This window comes from Acomys minous (assembly GCF_964271855.1).
Source record: "Acomys minous genome assembly, chromosome: 3".
Classification (NCBI taxonomy): Eukaryota; Metazoa; Chordata; class Mammalia; order Rodentia; family Muridae; genus Acomys; species Acomys minous.
In genome coordinates this window covers 116,938,501-116,959,942 of record NC_140485.1, presented here as the reverse complement: position 1 = coordinate 116,959,942, position 21,442 = coordinate 116,938,501, and the positions used below count along the sequence as shown (strand labels likewise).

Genomic DNA, 21,442 nt, shown 5'->3' with positions numbered 1-21,442 from the left:
TTGGAAAACAGCTTTTTAGCCTTTATAATTTTGTCATTTATATTAGCAAGTTCATAGAAACAACACAAGGCTAGAGGTTGCCAAAGCTTCCTTGTAGTTTTTGATGCATGTAAATGGAGCATATTATCTATTAGAACTACACCATGCATCCTTTTACAAAACATTTCTTTTGATTTTGCGGCCATCCTTCCGCTTTGTCACCAACACAGAACTGATGCCTTCTCAGAGCAAGTTATGTGACCTACCTGTGATACTATCAGTACTGTGATGGCATATGAGTTCAAAGAAGTGATCTCCTGTGCTCTGGAAGTGGCAGCCCTCCTACAGTTCCAACACACACACACACACACACACACACACACACACACACACACACATACACGTACACACACAGACACGCACACACATGTGCACACACACAGACACGCACACACACATGCATGTGCACACAAACACACAAGCACCCATACACACATGCACATGTGCAGGCACACAAATGCACACACATACACATGCATGTGCGCACACACACACACACACAAGCACACATAGATGCACACACTGAGTATCACTGGATGTGGTGAAGTGCTAGGAACTGGAACGGTTTTCCTCTGTTGTGTTGTTGGACCCAGACCGTCCATGTAACTGAAGTGGCAGGGTAACAGTCCCACTTACCTAGTACTAATAATTGATAAAGACTTAAGTGCATTCGTTAGCCAGGAATCCGTCAGGCCTTCAATCTCTGCCCTTAGCTGTAGCCATGCATCCCTCTTGGCAGGGCCTAGGAGTCCTGAAACACCAAGGAAACAAGCTGCAGTCAGGAGTTGAACACTGTCTTTGCACTGTGGAGTTGGATGTGCCTTCTGTCTGGAATAAACACGTCTTATTTGCTTGTGTCATAAATAAAGGGGAACAGATTTCTATCAATATGGATTCACCCTTTCAGAATGGATTGCTAACTATTCATTATTCTTATTCTTTTATTCTTATTTATTCTTATTGGACAACACTTAGGGGCCAGACACTTGGCTAGACACTTAGAGATATGACACAGGGAAAAGAGACCCCAGTCCTGCCCTTCCCCGATCCCCATGACCTCCTGGTCTAACCTAATAGCTACAAAGCCCAGGTGCTTCTAGGCCTGATCCCATTGATGAGGCTGGGGACCATCAGCTAGACAGGAGTGGTGGGCTTCCTCCAGCAAGAACGCAGATGTGCTGCCTAAACTACTGTCCCATCACCATCTTAGTTCCACTTAAGGGAAGTGTCAACAGCATCCCCATGCAGCTGTTACAATGCTTCTCGAAGCCTACGTTTAATGATATTTTGTGCTTTAAAAAAAGACATAATTAGCTATGTTGGAAATTCCAAGGTGTGTTATCCAAGTATAAGCAGAGGTGGGAGGAGGTAGGTAGGTGTGTTAGATTTTAGAGATGTCGGGATACCCATCAGTAGTGGAGCACGTGACTAGTATGCAAGAGGCCCCAGCACTGACCAAAAAAAAGGGGGCGGGGAGAAAGGAAGGACAGCAGGGAAGGGAAAAGAAAGAAGATAGAAAAAAATTTAAAAAAGAGAAAAGAAAAGCAACCTTGATTTCATGATAAAATGAGATTACATGAATCTTCATTCGAAAGGAAGGCTTCTCACTTAAGCTGTATTTCACATACTGGGAGCCAGTGCACACAATATGTGATAGGTACTATTTAATATTAAAACTTTTGCTTTCTAGAAAGTCTTATTTTTCCACATTCCAATAAAAGACACTAATAGATGGCAGAAAAGAAACTCTCACATTATTAATTTAATTTTCTATGATATAAGATTACATATTAACAGTCTTCTCAATTTTAAAATAATTTAAACCATAATATTTTAACTTCTATATAATTTTTAAATAATGCGCTTAGATTTTTAAATAATTAAAACCCTGTAAAGGGGGCTTACGCAAATATAAAAAGTCTCAGACTTCTCAATGGGATATTTAGTTTTTTAAAAATTAAACATATTATTGGTTTACATACATACATACATACATACAATTGGTTTCACCTACAGGATCTATTTAATTTTACAAAAGTCTTTTGTACAAAGCATTAGAGTGACTTAGGTTACTACACCCAGGAGTTGGAGTGATGCAGAGCCTGCAGGGTTCAGGGCAGAGTTTCCTGTCCAAGCTTCCTGTTGGTCCAGACGTTCACACTGTCTGTGGTTCTGCCTTGTTGTTTTCTTACACTTACTGATGTGAGTCAATGCTAGCAAATACAGGAAAACAGACAAGTAGGCCCCACCCTCAAGGGTGTAATGTATTTATATGGACGAAATTTTTTATTTATTTGATTCGATGGCATACGTGTGCAGAATGCATGCACGTACTTAGAAAAATAACTTCCTTTTGGATTACTTCGGGGTTTTGTTCCTCAAACACATTTCATTTTAAAAGAAAAACACCTTGCTAGGATAATTGTATGTGCCTGACTTTGGACCTAATCTTGGGAATTTGTTGACCTAAAAATGATTCTAACAATTAAAAAGATTCATTTTTCGCCCCCTACATCTAGAAAAACATCCAGGGCTGCAGTTTGAGGCTAAAGCTTTAAATACTGCCTCCAATTCTATGGATAAATATAGTGTGACTTAGACCCTGCCTTAGGAGTATTAGAACTTTTAAAATCCACAGTGATTATAGCGAGCACTGTATCATATGTGGGATAGATATATCTTCAGGTGATGTGTGAGTTTTAAAGAGATCTGCTGGGCATTTTGAATTCTCACAAGCTGCCACTTGTGAATGCTTACAGTGATTGTCACCGACTCTTTTAATAATTGTGGCTCTCATCTTTACAAGGGTCCTTTGACTGTCTCCCTCATTTGTCTGCTGTTAATGATAATGTCAGAGTAATACGGTCGAAGCAGAGAAAGCATCCAGCTGTAAATCTTGATGGAACACAAGGTTTTGCCAAAATAATAATAATAATAATAATAATAATAATAATAATAATAATAATAATAATAATAATAAATAAAAAATAAAAATGGCCAAGCCTTTTCACAAGGGTCCATTTAATTTCCCCCTAGTAATTAAAAGAGAGCAAATATGCAGGCTCACTGATGTGTTTTCCCGGATCTACACTGTGAAACGACGGTTTGAATTCTACCCAAACCCAGGGCGCTGACCCGGACGGAGCAGGCCGCACGTACCTCCGACGTTATTCTTGTAAGTGTTATATAACTCCTTTACTCTTCTGTAACGAAAAGCCAACTTCCTCATCCAGTCCACTCCTCCTCTCACACCTGTTGGCAAACAAAGGTTTGCACTACTTGCAGCTGCATGGAAGCCATCAGTTGCAAAACTGTAGGTACTGCAACACCCAAAATACATTAAAAAGAAATAATTACATGTGCAAAACTCCATGGCTGAATTTCTGTAGGAAATGGAAGATGGAAAGGCGTGGCTTACCTTAAGTCCTGACCATTGTCGTCTGAGGAAACATCGTCGATATGAACTTGATCACACTCCTGGGAAGATGGAAACATCAGGCATTACCTATCTCCAGAGCACGTCGCACCGGAAAGGGTTTTCCATCTTCCCGTGGCATCAGGCTATGGCCACAAGATGGCAGTATGGGCCCATTCCTCCCTCCCTCCCTCTCTCTGAGGCTCAGTTTCTTATGCACAGAGGGAAATGGTTCCACTTCTCTCAGATCTAAATCCATAAGGTCACATAAAGCAGTCTGGAAATGGAGTGCTTTGAAAAGTAAACTCAATCTTAACATCACTGATAGGAAGAGCTCTTGAAGCTTCCAGATCAGTGTCCCTGCTAATCTGAAAATACCTAACATGCCTCCAGACTGAACATCTGAAGTAGTCGCTTCCCAGGGCTTCCTGCCTTTTTTTTCCCCTCTAGAGTGGGCGTGTTACTTTACTTCAAGTCCTGGTTTTCTGACACAGAAGGAGGTTAGCAGCCATGGAAGCTGACATCTTTTTTTTTTTTTAATCAGGATTTAGCATTTTTAAAATTTCAGCGAATAAAATTAAGATTGTGAAGATTTACATACCCAAAGGTATCCGAGGAAAACAAATTTGGTACGACTGTCCACATTGGATCTGATTTCAAGTTCAGAGTTTGCTTAAAGCAAATAGTGGGTTCCACACGAGAACTGGGTTCTTTGGGGTTCTAAAAAATCCTGTTCTGTGTTTAAATAGTCTGTAAGTAGTCTTTAAGGTGAAATTTGCTGTTGAGATTTGAAATGCCTAGCCCTTAGAGGAATAAGTCCATGATGAACAGTTACAAATTATTAAAATTCACAAGAAATCAGTGACAGAGAAGGGGGGAGAGAAGGAGGGAGGGAGGGAGGGAGAGAAGGAGACTGAAGCAGGCTTTGTGCATGTTATGCAAGTGCTTTACTACTTTACTACGTTCTCCAGCTTTAGATTATCTTACTTATTCCCTACGATTTTGCTGCTACAAGTAGTGCTTACCGTTCAAAGATTAGTTTTAAAATTATTAAATTTGAAAATATTTCATATTATGAAAAACTCTCGACTTGACCTCAAATTTGTTGCAGGCCTGAAAATCTAGCCTTCAGCCTTCCACCAGAGCCTATTTATCGCATTGCAGTTAACTCGGGAGCCTTGGAGGGTGAGGCGATGGCTCAGCCTGAGGACCTGAGTCTGAGCCCAGGAGCCCAGACAGCGGAAAGGGAGATGTGAGTCCTGCAAGCTGCCCTCTGATTTCTACATGTGTCTGATGTGAATCGCATCTTTCCCCGGGTATATAAAACAAATGTGAACTCAATAAACAATAAACCACAAAACGGATTGGCAAGCCCAGCCAGTAAAATGCTGGAGTGTAACTTCAAAATGTATTTGAAGCATTTGCTCTTCTTCCAGAAGACCCAGGGTCCCAGCACTCCCACAACAGCTGGAAACACCCACTTCTGCTTTCTATGGCCCCTGCATACTCATGGCACACATACGTACACACAGGCAAAGCACCCATAAACACAAAACGAAAACAAAAAAAAAATTAGTCAAAAATGTATGTATACTTATTTTAATAGTCCATCAAGTTTACATAAGTTATGGGATTGATAATTTTTGAATGAAGCTTTACCTATGTTCACAGGTAAGGGCTGGGGAGGCTCAGTCTACCTAGAGATCACCTGTGGGTGCTTCTGGGAGAGTTAGTCGGGATACACTGATTTTTTTAAAGGCATCTTTTAGAGACAGAAAATAATCAACCCCAGATATTTGGAGAATGAAGGGCTTGAACAAAACAATTAAAAACTGGAAGGAAGCGGGAATATGGAATGAGGAGTAGTCTTAAAGTACTTGTTTGAAAATGTCCTTGCATAGCTGGGCAGTGGTGGCACACACCTTCAGTCGCAGCCCTTGGCAGGCAGTGGCAGGTGGATCTCTGAGAGGTTGAGGCCAGCCTGGTCTACAGAGGGAGTCCTGAGACAGCCCAGGGATACACCATGAAAAATGAAACAAAACGAAAAGCTCTTAGGGAACTTGGTACCATGTGCGATGAGCGTATACAAAAACAGAACGAACAAAAACAAAACCCTAATTAAAAAACTGAAGAATTGCTTCTTAACTACATGTCAGAAGTCTAGGCAAACAATAGTAATTGGTAGGGTTGCCACGCTCACACTCATTTCGAGTTTCTAGCACAAAGTTATAGTGACATAAATTAATACCCCAGACGGCGAGGCTTGTGGGAAGGTGTGGGTGTCATCGGTGGCACAGGGAGAAGCAAAGGAATGAAAGAGGAGTTGAGGCTGCCTGAGCCACGGTGGGTCCCCAAAGCTGAGGGAAATGCATGCTCTGTCACGGAAGCAGGCACTGTACCTCCAAAAACACTCTCAGATGCAAGTATACCCACCTGCTGCACTGGGCTTTAAAGTGACCTAACCAGCTAACATGGAAGCTGCAGGAAAGCCCATTTTCCCTCAGACTATGGAGGCACTGAGGTAGCACTCCGTGACCTAAGCATTTGTTCTTTAGACAGGTCCATCACCATGTCTAAAGTGTCTAAATAAATGTCGGTGTGTGTAGGTGTTTCGGCTATATGCATTATCTGTGTTCCTTTTGTGTGTCAGGTTCCTGCTGAGTCCAGAGGTGGCTTGGATGCTGTGGAACTGGAGTTAGATGGTTGTGGGTAGCCACATGGGTGTTAGCAGTCAGACCCAGGTCCTCAGCCGCATGGGTGTTAGCAGTCAGACCCAGGTCCTCAGCCGCATGGGTGTTAGCAGTCAGACCCAGGTCCACAGCCGCATGGGTGTTAGCAGTCAGACCCAGGTCCTCAGCCGCATGGGTGTTAGCAGTCAGACCCAGGTCCTCAGCCTCATGGGTGTTAGCAGTCAGACCCAGGTCCTCAGCCGCATGGGTGTTAGCAGTCAGACCCAGGTCCTCAGCCGCATGGGTGTTAGCAGTCAGACCCAGGTCCTCAGCCGCATGGGTGTTAGCAGTCAGACCCAGGTCCTCAGCCGCATGGGTGTTAGCAGTCAGACCCAGGTCCTCAGCCGCATGGGTGTTAGCAGTCAGACCCAGGTCCTCAGGAAGAGCAGCTAGTGCTTTGAGCCACTGACGCATCTCTCTGGCTCAGGCACAGTGGTATTCTTGGGAGGCACATAGAATGAAATAAATACCTGAAGCTCCTCCCTCTCTGCGCTTCCAACATCTCCCCCTCCTGTAAACAATCCCCACCTCTTATGTAATAAGCTGATTTAAATACCCCCAAGGGGGGATTTCTCTGAGTCCCTCTAACCACTGCAAGCTATTTCTTGAATACTTCTTCATTCTGTTTTTTCAAAAGCTCCCCTGACATTTCAAGTATTAACTCACATGATTAATTTGTACATAACTTGCCCCAAACTTCATTTTTTACTCCTGAGGACAACAGTATATCAAACTTATTGGACCATGCACTGTGTATTTGAAGTTTGGTTTGAGGGTCTTCCAGACCTAACTTCTCTTTATATTTATGCTTAGGAACTCTCTGTGTTGACTCTGGACAGTTGCCCAAGGATTACAGTCCAGTGAAAGAAATTTGAACTTCAATTACTTAGTTTTTTTTTTTAAGGGAAAAGATAAATAATTGTTCATCAACTAGTTTTTCACCATGAGGAACCTACGCAGGAGTCATTTTAACCTCAACTTAATACTCCAGAAACATTCAAGTGCTTTGGTTTTGAACACAGCTTAGCAAAGACCTCAAATGCTTGAGCTAATTCTGGTGTTAATCAGAAACGCTTTAAATGTGTCTTATCCGATAACCACAGAGTTGTCTCCGATCTGTTCCAGTTTATAAGCACAGTGCTCCTCTGCTCCTCTCTTGCCTTCGTGAACCCCAACTCCCTGGTGCCTTCCCCTCCGGAAGTTATTCTAACTGAAATAACTTTTTTTTTTTTTTTTTTTTTTGAGCAGAGAGCGTTCTCTTGCTGGGTTGGAGGTGGGCAGAACGCAATGAAGTGTTGAGTAGCCCGTTTCAGATTTGGGACTTTTAAGGACGTTTGAGAGGAACAGCTGTTGTTGCCCACTATGTTCCATCTGCTGCAAATAGACATCTGGGTTCCACAAAGGACCCTGAGAGATTAACTATACAAGCAAAACAACTCTCACAATAAGATAATGACATATGTGCTGCCTTGAGCAACCCTGCATGTCAGCGGAAGCAGGCTTGGCTTAATTCCTCTTACGGAACCTTTGTAAAAAGTTGGCTGGCAAAAGGGTCATTGACATAAATGTGACATTCAAGATTAGCCACATAGGAAAGTAGGCATGTAGGTAAGGAACTCCACAAAACTTGGAAATACACTTTTGTGTTTCCTGGGCTCATCAACCTGTGCATGTGCACACACACACACACACACACGCACGCACACTCACATGCACGCACACAAACACACACACAAACACACACATATACACGCATGTGCGCACACATGCACGAGTGTGCACACACACGTGTACACACACACATGCATACTGAGTATGCACACGCCAACTGCTTGCAGCCCATTGTGTGTAATGTGCCACTTGATTGATTAACTTTATCCTTTACTGATCACATGGAATACAGTTGGACAACTGAACTGTGGGATTTAAGTCAAATAATGGCTCTGTGACATTCTAGCAGACACCTTGGAAAGAAGCACCATCACCAATATTTTCTCAGTTTAATATTTTTGTCAGCGATCCCAGCCAGTATCTACAAAGTACCTTTACCAAGAGATCTAGCATAAGATAAAAAACGAACAAATAAACCTTAAAGCACTGTATCTAGCCATGGCTTTTTTCCCCTGTATGTTGTGACATTTACTCCAAGCATGTAAAAATGTTTACATACTTGTGGTATGTGGTAAAAGACTTCCCCCCTTATCAGCTTAATGTTCTGATGCTAAAAGGTGAACATTTTTTTCAATTAAGAATTTTTATTTATTAACATCGTATACGCGTGTGCCTGCCTGCATGCACCCCTGGGGGAGTGTGTATGCGATGGAGCCTAAGTGGAGGTTCAGAGGACACCTTGTGTGGGGCCCGTTCTCTTCCTTCACGGCGGAGTCTAACCCTAGGTTGATAACCCTAGCTTGCCCTGTTACACCCTGTTTATAATATGCCACCAAAAAAAGCTAAAACTTCATTTATTCCATGTAATGATTTTTCTTTTGGTAAAAAGAAGTCACATGAGTGAAACATCATAAAACTGGGACAAAACCCACATAAACCCACGTCTCAATTTTTATAGCGACTATGAAAACATTAGTCACCTTACACTTTTTAAGCTGAGACTCGTCCATATGAAGGACAAGAAGACTAACACACGGCTATCGCCGTATTTAAGATGACAAGTTTCCTGTAAGCTCAATCGTGTTTCCTATTAGTAGGCATCGTGGTCAAAGCCTTCTGTACCCCTGGGAATAATAAGCAGTGGGTTAGCTAAAGTCGATTTTTTTTTTACAAGGGCCATTAGAATTTCTTATCATACAAAATGGAAACTAGATGACCTTTCATATTGTTTGTTAACATATAAAGCTGTTTTGAGCAGACATTTTACACTCAATGAAAACATGAGCAGAGCTGAGAAAACAACAACTGACCATGTCTAACCCTGCAGTTTTCACCGCGTGATTCTGATGTAACCAAGTATTGACCTATAATCTTATCTAAGTCAGCACTAAAATGTGGCTTTTCTTTTGTTCACCCTAATTTCATCAAGGTAAGGGGGCAGAAGTCTATGCTCTCTTGCCTCAAACCTGATTTAAAATCACAATTTTATCAGTGAGCTAGCTGATAACATAGGACACATACACGTACATGTGTATATTATGCACATATACACATTACTAATGCATAATATGTTGATATATTATATATTATATCTATCTATCTATCTATCTATCTATCTATCTATCCATCCATCCATCCATCTCTGTTGAACTTACATTTTTGTCCCCTGAAAAGTAATATCCTGAAAAATGATATACCAATTTGTTTCAAAGCCCTGACAGTTAGTGGGAAGTTTAACATAAAATGTCTAGAACCTCATAAGGAGTCCTGATAATAATCATCCTTGTTCACAATGTGACTACAGTTAACTTTTTTTAAACCTCATTGTGAAATCACAAAATAAAAATACAAATTGAGCATGTTATTATTATTTTTTTTAATGACAAATCTCTATCTTATCCCAATTGTATTTGTCCACAAGGTACTTGGGTCCTTTGCCTAAACTACTTAGTTGTTTCATACTCCACTTTCTGCACATTGGGTACCCCAGATCACTGGCACAGAGTTACATTCTTTATCATGGTGTGATGTAGCTGCTCTGAGGCCAGATTTCCTTGTGCTTTTTCACTCTGCTGATTTTTACTTTCTGTCTCTTGTTTGTCATTCAGACAACTGTGCTGTCAGTTTACATTAGGAATAGAAGCTAGAGAGAAGAAAGGACCCAATGCATTATTCACGAGCTGTTGCTATGCAAACAGCTCCAGCATTCTTTAACCCAGAAGGAGAGAAAGCAAGAGTGAGAGCCTGTCCAGAGACACTGCAACACACAACGATCCGCTGTTCTGCTGGGAAGGGGATCTGTAAGTGTCCAGTGAATAACATAAGTCCTGTTCTGATTAGTCACCTGGGAAGGCTGAAGGTATCAAAGATGAGAATAGCAAGGACAGAATGAGGGGTTTTCTGACCCAAGCCACAAAGGAGACCATCTGCTCTTCTGAAGACATTTCTGTTCTTCATGTGTGTCCATAGTATGTATCCAGAAACATATACAACTCAAGAGCATAAGTTTCGACTCTGCTCATACTATTCTGTGCAGTTTCCCCACCTGACAAGAACCACAGTTCTCGTTGGATGAGTATCCATTTTTTTTTCAAGTTTCTTAAGGTTTTCTGCATACATGACACCACCTGAGAGTTTTTGTGTTTCAATAATTATCCTTGACTTTTTCTTACCTCTAAGTCATTAAAAAACAAATGTGTATCAGCAAGATTAAAGATCATTTCCTCCATTCGGAGACCGAGGGTCACAGCCATTGGCGGATCCTGAAAAGAAAATGCATATAAAATGAGCTAAAATTTCAATATCCAAAGTGACTCATAAAATATTTTAGGTACATATTGTTGGATAAGGAAAACATTAAATTATTTTTTAGTGAAGTTTAAGCGTTTTCCAGAGGGGAAGGAGGAGTTGAAGAATTGCGAAATATTTAAAAATAGGATAACGTCCTAGTGGCTGATAGTATAGAGTGACTACAGTTAACAATATTTACTGTAGTCTTCCAGATAGTCAGAATAAAGGATTTTGAATGTTCTCAAACATAAGAGTGATAAATGGTTGAAATGGAAATATTAATTATCAATTGATCATTATATATTACATACATGTATTGAAATTCATAGTATACCCCAAACACACACAATTATGGCATTTATAATATTTAACTAATTATATATGCATGTATAAGATGACTTACCAATTATTCTCAAACATGGATCTCCAAAGATATATCTGGTAATTTACAGAAATTTATATGTATATAGAGATGATTAAGAATTGTAATAGAAATTTATCTACCCAAATCAGTACATTCATAAGAGAAGTCTGAAAGCCAATTAGTTCAGATACTTTAGTTTGGATATATGCCATTTATACCTATTGGTATTTGGTTGGCTGCTGAAGAACAGAGAAAACTAATTAAATGTTTGAAAGGATATTCACTTAAATTATATAGACAAAGTAGGTTATATTTAGACATATATGTATATAAATATATGTATACTTATATTTATGCATTCACTGATAATTAGTGAAAAGAGAGGAGACTGGGGAGAGGCATATGGAAGGATCTGGAGAGAAGAAAGGCAAGGGAGAAAAGTTATAATTACATTATAATATTAAAAAGAAAAGATAAGAAAAAAAAAGGAGTGGTCACAGTTAAACTACAGTAGGAGGAGAATAGCCCAAGTGGATGTTACAGGGCAAATGCACTAAGTCAAGATAGTAAGAGCAGATAGAGAATGGCACAGTTGCCACTTCATTATGACTTGCATTTTGATTGACAGGGTAACAGATTATTTAATTATATGTACAGTGTGCTCTAACTTGAATTTCACGGAAGTTTCAGGAAGTGGCGAATGAAAGGATATTCATGCACTACACACAGCCCATGTAGAAAACATATGCCTTTAAAGATTTAGAGCTCTGGAGGGCTTGGTAAGAAGTCAAAACGATCCCATGCTTGCTTACAGTGACCCACATCTTACATAGCAGCAAAGTATTAAGAACCAGGGGCAGGGGTGTTCTTTTACCATGGTCACCTGCATCTGAGTCCCAGTATCAGGGGACTCTGAGACTCAAGGAGAGATGCTAAGGGACCAGTAAGCAGTCATCCACAAGTTTGTGTTGAAACGATCAGAGGTCGAACGAAATCCAAGGAACTACAGGTGTTCCTGGAGAGATGTAGAACATACAGAAACAAGAAGAGATGGTTCCTTTGAATCTGAAACCACATGGATGTTTCAGGGGGGAAGAGAATGAGTTGGAAAAAAGCTGAGAAGTCTACAAGAATGCTGTGTGGGAAGACCTCAGCGTGTGATGTGGGCCTCAGCCATGAGCTGTGGGGATTTGAGAACAGACAACTGCGATGCGGATCTCCACATTCTAATAAGTGGCACATTAGGACATGTACTAAACACGGGGAGATGTGTAGGCAGCTTCACTTCAATTACAGACCAGCGCGCCCAACCCAGGTCTTGGGCCTAGTGGGAGTTCAGTTATACCTCTAACCAGCTCCCTTTGCCAGTAGCTGCTCCTCGGTGGTACCGGCCAACTTTTCTTCCTGCATCTAGAGGAAACTCTAGCGTGTAGGCACATTTCCAGTGTCCCTCCCATGCTCTGTAGCCTTCGGAGCATAGAGAACAGGAGGGTCACACTAATAAATAGGAACTGATGTGAACGGGATATCGAGGTATACAGAGCAAACTTAAGGCTTGGTGAGGATGAGGGTCAGCAGGTGTAGAGGGGGTAGGGCCCCCAGTACTGACTGAGTTGTTTCCATTTCCTTAGAAGGTGTGTGTGTGTGTGTGTGTGTGTGTGTCTTTTAAAGATTGTTGACAAAATCCTATTCAGATTATGCATACTGTGGAGCAGGTCCTTTGCCAGCCAAACCTGGGCTCTACTGCCACATTGATCTGCCAACAGTGACAAGTTACTTTGGATCAATATATCCTCTCCCCTGCCCCCAAGAAGATGGGGTGATGAAGACGTGAGCAGGGTTGTAGGGGTACTCTGATACATACTATACATAAGGGTTCTGAAAGCTCAAAGGGTCGACAATAGAGCTCAACACAAGGCAAAGATCAAATTGTTTTGTCTAACAAATACTCACTCAAATATAAAGAAAATGCATGTTGTGTACCCCATATTTTTTTTTGGTTCAGGCCATTTTAGAACTCAGAAGGACCCCTGACTGTGCTGCCTTCCATTATATAACTCTCTCCTTTGTTGCTAATAGCCTTCATTACTCCTGGAAGAACTCTCTGAAGCTCGAATAATTTTTTTAACTGCACGTTTTTCCCCCTTCTTCTTCTGTTAAAAAAAAATTTCTCTAGCTAATCTTCTCTTTCAGAGGGAATGAAGTAGGTCTTAATTAGGACAATGTTGCAGAGAACTTCTAAATATTCTGCTAAGTCATGGACCCATGAACAAAACGTCTACAGAAATATCAGGAAAATCAAATGTAATCACAGCATGAAAACATATAATTCCATTAGTGACGCTCTCTGCTCTTGAGGAATGCCCAGGATGCAAGACAGTAAGGGGAGCCCCCCCCAAACCCTGCCCCCAGTACTCTGCTGATTTCTGCCCTAAAGATATTGATTTCAGATGGGGGGGGGGAGATACAGAAATATCTTCTTAAGGTTTTTCTTTTGGAGGCTAAGTTGGTTTAACTCCCCCCCCCCCCGCCAAGTGGTATTTGTTTCCCTTTTAAAGTTTCCAATAAAATGACTGGCTATTTCATGTTCATTCTTTACATTCTTCGCATTTGTAGATCTGATTTATGGGAAGATGGGAGGAAACCTAGTAGCTCTGTGCTTGATATGTCCATTGACAGCATGCTTCTGAACTGTGTCCCCCTCTGTGCTATCCAAACAGTGATGGAAAAATAAATCCATGAAGAATGCAGTTTCTGGGCATCTGATAAGCATGTAGACAAGCATATTTTTTTTTAAATGCATGGTTCTTCTAGTCAGCAGGCACAACATATGGTATGATGAAACTGCATTTGAGCATTCCATTGGAATGCAACCCCCATGGCACTGGGAGGGCCAAGCACTTGTTTTGCAAGCTGTGGTCTTTGCACTTTACACGCCCTACTACAGCCAACACTTAGGAAGCACTCTGGAAGGAATCCCATTTCTTAACTGGGTAAGTCTAGATTTGGATTTTGTCAGGGTGTGAATTGGTTAAATTTTACTAAGGTTTTCAGAGGGTGAGCCCATTGAAAGAGAGGTCTTCAGTCATCAGTGGCACGAGCCAAGGAAAACTAAGTTAGGAGGTGGTGTTCTTATCCCATGGAGACTATTTGGGGAGGGCTTCTTTTCAAATATATAATTTTATCCCCCCCACTTCCAATGAACCAAGTCACTAGGATAGATAATTTGAAGTAAGCAGAGTACAGCATCACATTTTTCCATCTGAAGGACTCGCAGATCTCAGACTCACGGAAGGAGGACTGTTCATTAAGTGGGGGGAATCCTTCCCAGAACCTGGTCATGGTGGGTACTCTTGGCTAGGAAGGAGCCACCAGTCGCTGTAGTGTCACTGCTTTATCAAGCATTCACAAGCGAGACATACACCTGGAGAGAACCCACGGCTTGCACTGAAATGCTCACTCATTTTCATAGATGTTTATAGGGTGTCTTAGGAATCCAAATTTGCTGCATTTTTCCCCACTTAGTTGGAGTGAGTGTTGAGTTTAGTATTGAAAATGAAGTGATAGCAAAGACTTGGACAGAGTGAAAAAGAGTGGGAAAATAAAGGCACAGACAGGGTCGTATGAATGTTCTGATACATATTACACATGTATAAGTGTTCTGAAAGGTTCAGTGTGTCTCCAGCAGAGTTCAACACGGGGCAAATGGAATGTCTGCCAAGTTATGCCGTGTACTGCTGCTCCATCAAAACACTGAAATGATTCCCAAGACATTTTGTTGGAAGAGTGGAAGGAAGGGGAGAGAGAGAGGAGAGAGAGAGGAGAGAGAGAGAGAGAGAGAGAGAGAGAGAGAGAGAGAGAGAGAGAGAGAGAGAGAGGGAGAGGGAGAAGATGAAGAAAACTAAACAGCACTCGGCCTTGAAATGTGTGACTCTAAGCCAGATGTTACCAGCGTATACACCCAAGTCAGGATCAAGTAGAGCACTTCTCTAAATCAAAATACTAATGCCTATTAGCCATGTTAACACAGGACATAAATTGGAGCCAGACTGTCTGTCTGTGGGTCTCTGCCCCGCACTGGGTCATCAGCTGCAATCCCTCCTCTAGGGAAACACTATAAAAAATATCTTGGGAGAGGCAATAATTATGTATTTTTTAAAGAACCGGGGAAGGGGCTATTTTTTTTTTAAGATCCTGGGATTTTGGACCAGTTATTCCATTGGGACCTAAAGCATATTTGTAGATTTTTTTCTTACACAAGGGACAGAAGATGCCTGAGCACACTGAAAAGGACAATGAGCCAGCTGCACGAGCCAAGGTGGAGCTTGTTCCTGGGTTCTCTATATGCAAGGACTTTTCTAATTAGAAGTGAGAGATGAAATGAAATCCAGTCATGAACTGTAAGGGAAACTGTATTTGACTTATTTGTCTGAGGAACAAGAAGTAGTTTTCAGAGTTCTTAAAGGGAAGCATTGGCCTCTGGGTCAGTGCTTGAGGGTTTGATTAGTAGGGTATGATGAAGCCTTAGGTTCAACTCCAAGTATTTCCAAAAGGGAGGAGCAAGAAGGAGGAGGCGGAGGAGGGAGAGGAGGAGGAGGGAATTCTTAGAGGGGGTTAGAAAATGTTGTTAGAGACATTCCTTTATCAATCATTTGTTCATATGGTCTTGAGTGCCTCTTTCATGCTCAAATCCTGGCAAGGGAGCAGTAAGACAAAACAAAACCAACAAGGAAAGTAAGGCTGAAGAGATGGTTCACCTACGCTCATGTCCCAGCACTCAGGTGACAAGCTGGGCTTGCAATTATAATTTCATTGCTAGGGAGGCAAAGACTAAAGACTCTTGGAGCTCACGTGTCAGATAATAGATGAACCAGTGAGACACAGGTTCAGGGCGAGACTCTGCCCCTCATGGGGAAAGGATGTGTGACTCAATTGGAGAACGGGTAGGGAAGTCAATACAGGAGAGGGAGGAAGGGGAGATAAATATCACTAAGGATGAATCGCGTACCATAAGGAATAATAACACACCTAAAATGCACATAATATATAATAAGCGTATGAGCATATAAGTTCAGTTTAAATGAAGTCGTGCCATTTGAGGTGATAGTATTGTCTCCAAGGGCCACACACTAGCTGGTAAAAACCCTATGACGAGGCATGAGAAAACTCCTTTTGAGTTGTTGGTCAAGGGAGTCCAAGAGGATCATAAGACAGAACAGGGTGTCGCTGTTGGGCTTGGTTATCTCCAGAGTTTGAAAGCAAGTCTCTACTACTCAATGCACCACGTGTGTCAGACACAGGACTCTAAGAAATGGAGTTGAATCTGACCCAAAAGTCTCCTCAGTGACGACCAGGTTTCATAATCCTGAAAGTCACTGTGCAAGCTACAAGGGAGGGAAAAAAAATCATAGCACAATATCCTTAAAGATACAATAGTGGCACTGAAGTCTTGGCAGTAACCAAGGCTACTCAACAGGACGGAAATCATGCCCAGTGCTGAAAAACCTAGCCAAATACTAGTGTCTAGTAAGGTCATAGCTCTTAGTGGGGGAAATCTACTATGGCCATTTTCCTAGCGCATTCTAAGTGAATATAACTCCTAACTACATTCTAAATGCTGATCCTTACTCCCCCAAGTTAGTCTAGTAGCCCTCGCCTCTCATCTGAGATGCCTCCTTTTGTACCAGACCATTCCAGAAAGACACCAGTGGCCAAATCCGGAGAGTGGACTGTGGGGGTGCCTAGCTCTAGCTGATCCCTCCAAAACAGAGCTCCTGCACCTGCAGCTCAGGCAACATCACAGAAGAGGGGAAGGGAAGATTCTAGAAGCCAGAGCACCAGACATCTACTGCAACATTGTGTCTAATGTATGTGACGGAGGAGGTACACTCATGAAACTTCAACAGTACAGCTGTCTTAAACAAGATCCGCGCAAGGAAAATACCCAGTTTACTTGTCATTATGAACAGAGGAAAGCTCACACCGGGGTGGGGTGGGGGCATGTCTAGATGAAGGGCTGCAGGATATTAATGACTTCTGATTAACTGAAGAGAGTTACCCTTCCCCAGGAATCAGTCACTATTTAATACCAGTTGGATATATACATGTATATGTATATGTGTGTTGTTGCATATTTATGCATTTGTATAGATGTAGCAATAGTAAGTAAAGAAAAAGAATTCAGAATTATGAGAGGGAATGGGGTTATGAGAAGGGGTAGAGGGAAGAAGGGAAGAAAAATGATTTAAATACCGTGCACACATATGAAAATTTAAAATTAATCTAATAATAAAAATATTTTTGCTGATTAAAAAACAACTTGGAGCATGGTTGAGGAAGATGCCCTAAACTGACCTCTGGCCTTCGCTTGTACGCACACACATTTTTCCATGTGCACTTGCACACACATGGACACTCCTCATAGAACAAGTACACAGAAGCACCCCCCCCCCCAACTCACACATACACACGATAAATTGGGCTTTGATTATCAATACTGTGTGACATAGCTGATAAACACACAGCCTGGTAAATATTTCAGGTGGTGATACCTTTATAGCGGAAAGAAACCTGGGTAAGTAGGCACAGAACCTTGGAGGGGAGCTGTCATGGCCAACGTAAAGTCAAGAAGGGACGCCCCTTTCCAGGAGGATTAATGACCAGAGAAAAAGTCAGGGAATGAGCTATACACAGATGTGATAAGGGAAACAGGCAGTTGGGGGTAAGCGTGTGCCTATCCTGTGGGGAAGAGCATCGAGCGGTGGGGCTCATGCCTGGCAAGGGCAGCTAGTACTTTAAGGAAGCTCAATTGCTCACCAGCATCATGCACACAGAAGAGATGCCAGTAAGGAAAACAGAGAAAGACCATGTGCCTTGCCACAGCTGTTCCTCAGGCCATAGATGAGGGTTTTCCTTTGTAATTTGGGGACAAGAGGAGAAAGGGAAAAGCAACCGGGAAGAATGTAGCTCAAAAGGCCTTTCCTGTGTCACTTCAGCATATTGTGTCAGGTAGTACAGGGGAGGGGAGGATGCAGGATAGTGATGTGTGGCAGCTCAGAGATGAGTCTCTTGCGGGGAGGGGGTGGAGCATAGAGATGGCTCTATTGGTAAAGCGCTTGTAGCTCAATTGTGCGAATGCAGGTTTCATCACCAGAACCTACACAAATAGTCAGTGCCAGAATGACACGCACACTTCCTGGCCAGTCAGACTCAAATCCAGTGAGCTCCAACCCCAAGCCTGAGAGACCCTGCCTCACACAATAAGTTAAAATGTACAGTTGCTGAAGATCAGTGACTGAGGATGACCTCTGGCCTTCATGAGTGTACACATACACATACGCACGTGCTCACACACACACACACACACACACACACACACATGCACAATGCATACATGCACAAGCATACACACATACACACACCTACACACAAATACACACATGCACATACACAGAGACACCACACATAACATACACATACAACATACACACACATGCATGCATACACATGCACACACACAGACACATAGACACCCACAGAGACAGAGAGACACGTAGATATACACAGAGACACACATACAAACACACACACACAAACACACACACATACACTTACAGACACACACAGATGTAGGTCTGTGTGATCCAACTGGAATGCAGACACATCCTTAGCACACACCTTTAATCCCAAACAATGAAGGTAAAGTTAGTTTATAGAAGGAAGCACCCATGTTAAACAGTGATGTTTAATTGAGGGGCAGACAAAGTACAAATCAGAGAAAGATTTGACAGAATAAGTCAGAAATAGGATACACCCAACTCTCATGAGAACAGAAAGGAAGGAGAAGTCTTGAGAGAATAGCACACACACACACAGAGAGAGAGAGAGAGAGAGAGAGAGAGAGAGAGAGAGAGAGAGAGAGAGAGAGAGAGAGAGGAGGCAGCTTCACCAGGACAGTTGTACGGAGACAGGTTGGACAGAGGACAAGCTAGACACAGGTGAAGACAGACCAAGCTAGGGAATGAGGAGCCAGAAGATTAGAACAGATGCTAGAGTTAGTTTGAGGCCACGCAGAACAATTCAGTCAGAAACTGAGAAAATCGAGTTTGAATCAATCAGCTTGGAGAGGAGTTTGAGCCAAAACAGCTGAGTTGAACAGGCAGACAGAGTTAAAAAAGAGCTAGAAAGGGTGAGCTTATTCAGCAGTAAAGTCTCAGAGGCTGTAAGCATTCTAGGCCTACATTAGATTGTAGGGAGGCTAGAAGCTTCCAGAGTTTGGCCTAAGGATAGTTAGATAGAGACACTCTGGGCTCAGTCCAAGCCATGTATTAGAAAAGCTTGGATATGGCTCTCCTCTAATACTCTCATCAGAGGAAATAACTTTTAATCACAGTCACACATGCACATGCACACACACACCAGAGACACACAGACACACGGATACAGACAGATAGATACACACACCCCAGCATCAAAATCATTTTAGGAGCAGTTCCCCAGCCCTAGAATTTTATAATATCACCTAGACCCATTCAACCTAGCAGAAAAAAAACTCTAAAATAAATATGTATCAGATAAAAAGCTCTCAAAAGAAGACAATAGCTACCATTCCCTCTCAACCCCCCACAGACAGATTTTGACATACATCAGTGCCTTGGATTCAACTTTACTCTGTGTATGTACATTTTATTGTATGTATGCACTACACACATGGGCACATGAACATGCTGTGAGCACCCACAAAAATATTCCCCATTTTGTTTGACCTTGAACTCATAGAAATTCTTTTTGCCTTAGATTCTTCAGTGCTTAGATTAAGGAATATACAACCACACATGACTCTATTTTTTTTTTGACATTTACAAATTCAAATTTACTTTATGTACCTCCCAACTGGACTATTAGTGTTGAGTTCTTGTCACTGAACTGAGAGTCTTTTACTGAAAGGAAGAGTAACAGATACAGATAGAAGAACCATATTTCCTGGAAAGCATCCAGTTGCCCAATTTTCAAAAATCCCTTTGAAGCACATAGTAAACAAATTTTGTGGTGTCACTGAGCTGAGAGGTGGAGATAGAATCTGCACTCAGGTGTATAAACTCTTCACTCAGAGGGAGTTAGTGGCCATGGTACCAACTGCCCTGGATTCTGCTCCAGATCCACAGTTCCAGTCAGTCACCAACACCAGTCACTTCCTACGAAATCACACACCACTTTCCTCACGATGCTATAGAAAACTCAGCAAGTGCTACATTCAAAGTCCTGTTTCTATGGGAGTGTGTAGATGGTCCAGTCCAAAAGCAACCAGGTGGTTTATTCTGATGAGTGTATTACCTGTCCCCCCCGCCCCCTGCCCAGCTCTGCTCTTCCATACACATTGTTTCATAAAGACAAATCTCCTTGGAAACTTGAATTACAATCACAATTAAAATGAAGTTATTCACTGTTCTTTAGTCTTTTCTCTGACTTGGGCTATTAGAATGGCTTCAAATAATTGGGGATTAAGTCATTAGTGTTCTCACATAAATAGAATCCCTACAGCAAAAAATGTTAATATGTATTCTCTCACGCAAAAAGGAACTACTGTTATTTAGCTAAAATAATATACACAAAGGGGCAGGAGAGATGGCTCAGAGGTTAAGAGCACTGTCTTCTCTTCCAGACATCCTGAGTTCAATTCCCAGAAACCACAAGGTAGCTCATAACCATCTATAATGAGATCTAGTGCCCTCTTCTGGCCAGCAGGCACACATGCAGTCAGAACATTATATACATGATAAATAAATCTTTAAAAAATAATATACACAATTATTCACAGCATCAGAACCATCTTCATAAACTCCCAGATGGTAGATGATGCTTGGGTGCCATCCTATCAAATTCATGAACTCCTATTTTAGATTTTTTCAGTGATGAAGCTAGGCATATCAACAGCCACAGAACTGATCGTCAGCCTCTTGGCATCAGAGCCTGCCCTTGCCACCCTCAGAAAGAGCCAGAAATAGTTCTGCTTTGGAAGAGGGAGTGGTGACATTTGAACAGAATCATAAAATGATAGCACATTAAGAAGAACCTTGGACAATTTATGTTATTTACAAGTGGTTGTAGAATTTTCAACAAGTGTTCTTAAGTGAATAAATGAAACTAATTACATGGGAGAATATATAAGATGATGACATTTCTAGAGCACTGGAGACTATGAATTTTATTTGCACAGGTCCCATGTGGCAGCAAGAGACTAAAGGAAGACAGAGACTTAAGACCATGTCAGAGAGACAAGTTCTGGCTGTCTGGGCCACTTGCAAAAATATGTTGTACATCCTCAGTGGCACAGAGCAGAGGTTGAGACTATGTGGACAAGTGTAGTGAGCAGTGCACTGAAGAGGATGTACCTAGAGCAGGCAAACATGCTGCCAGAAGCCAAAGGTAACACTTGCTACAACCTACAGGTCTGGGAGAGATAGAGGCAGGCTGGTAGGTGGGTGTACCCTCCAC

At 41.9% G+C, this 21,442-nt stretch overlaps 1 protein-coding gene across 9 annotated transcripts in view; it reads right to left on the bottom strand.

The window, feature by feature from the left end:
- The window catches only part of EYA4 (EYA transcriptional coactivator and phosphatase 4), a 224,079-nt gene that overhangs the window by 10,531 nt on the left and 192,106 nt on the right, over positions 1 to 21,442 (bottom strand). For all 9 annotated transcript variants that reach the window (XM_084775148.1, XM_084775155.1, XM_084775150.1 and 6 more), the window contains 4 exons: positions 10,467 to 10,556; positions 3,458 to 3,516; positions 3,199 to 3,359; positions 676 to 790 (listed from right to left, as the gene is read on the bottom strand). In XM_084775148.1, the coding sequence (XP_084631274.1) occupies positions 676 to 790; positions 3,199 to 3,359; positions 3,458 to 3,516; positions 10,467 to 10,556 (425 nt within the window). The remainder of the gene's footprint in view (positions 1 to 675; positions 791 to 3,198; positions 3,360 to 3,457; positions 3,517 to 10,466; positions 10,557 to 21,442) is intronic.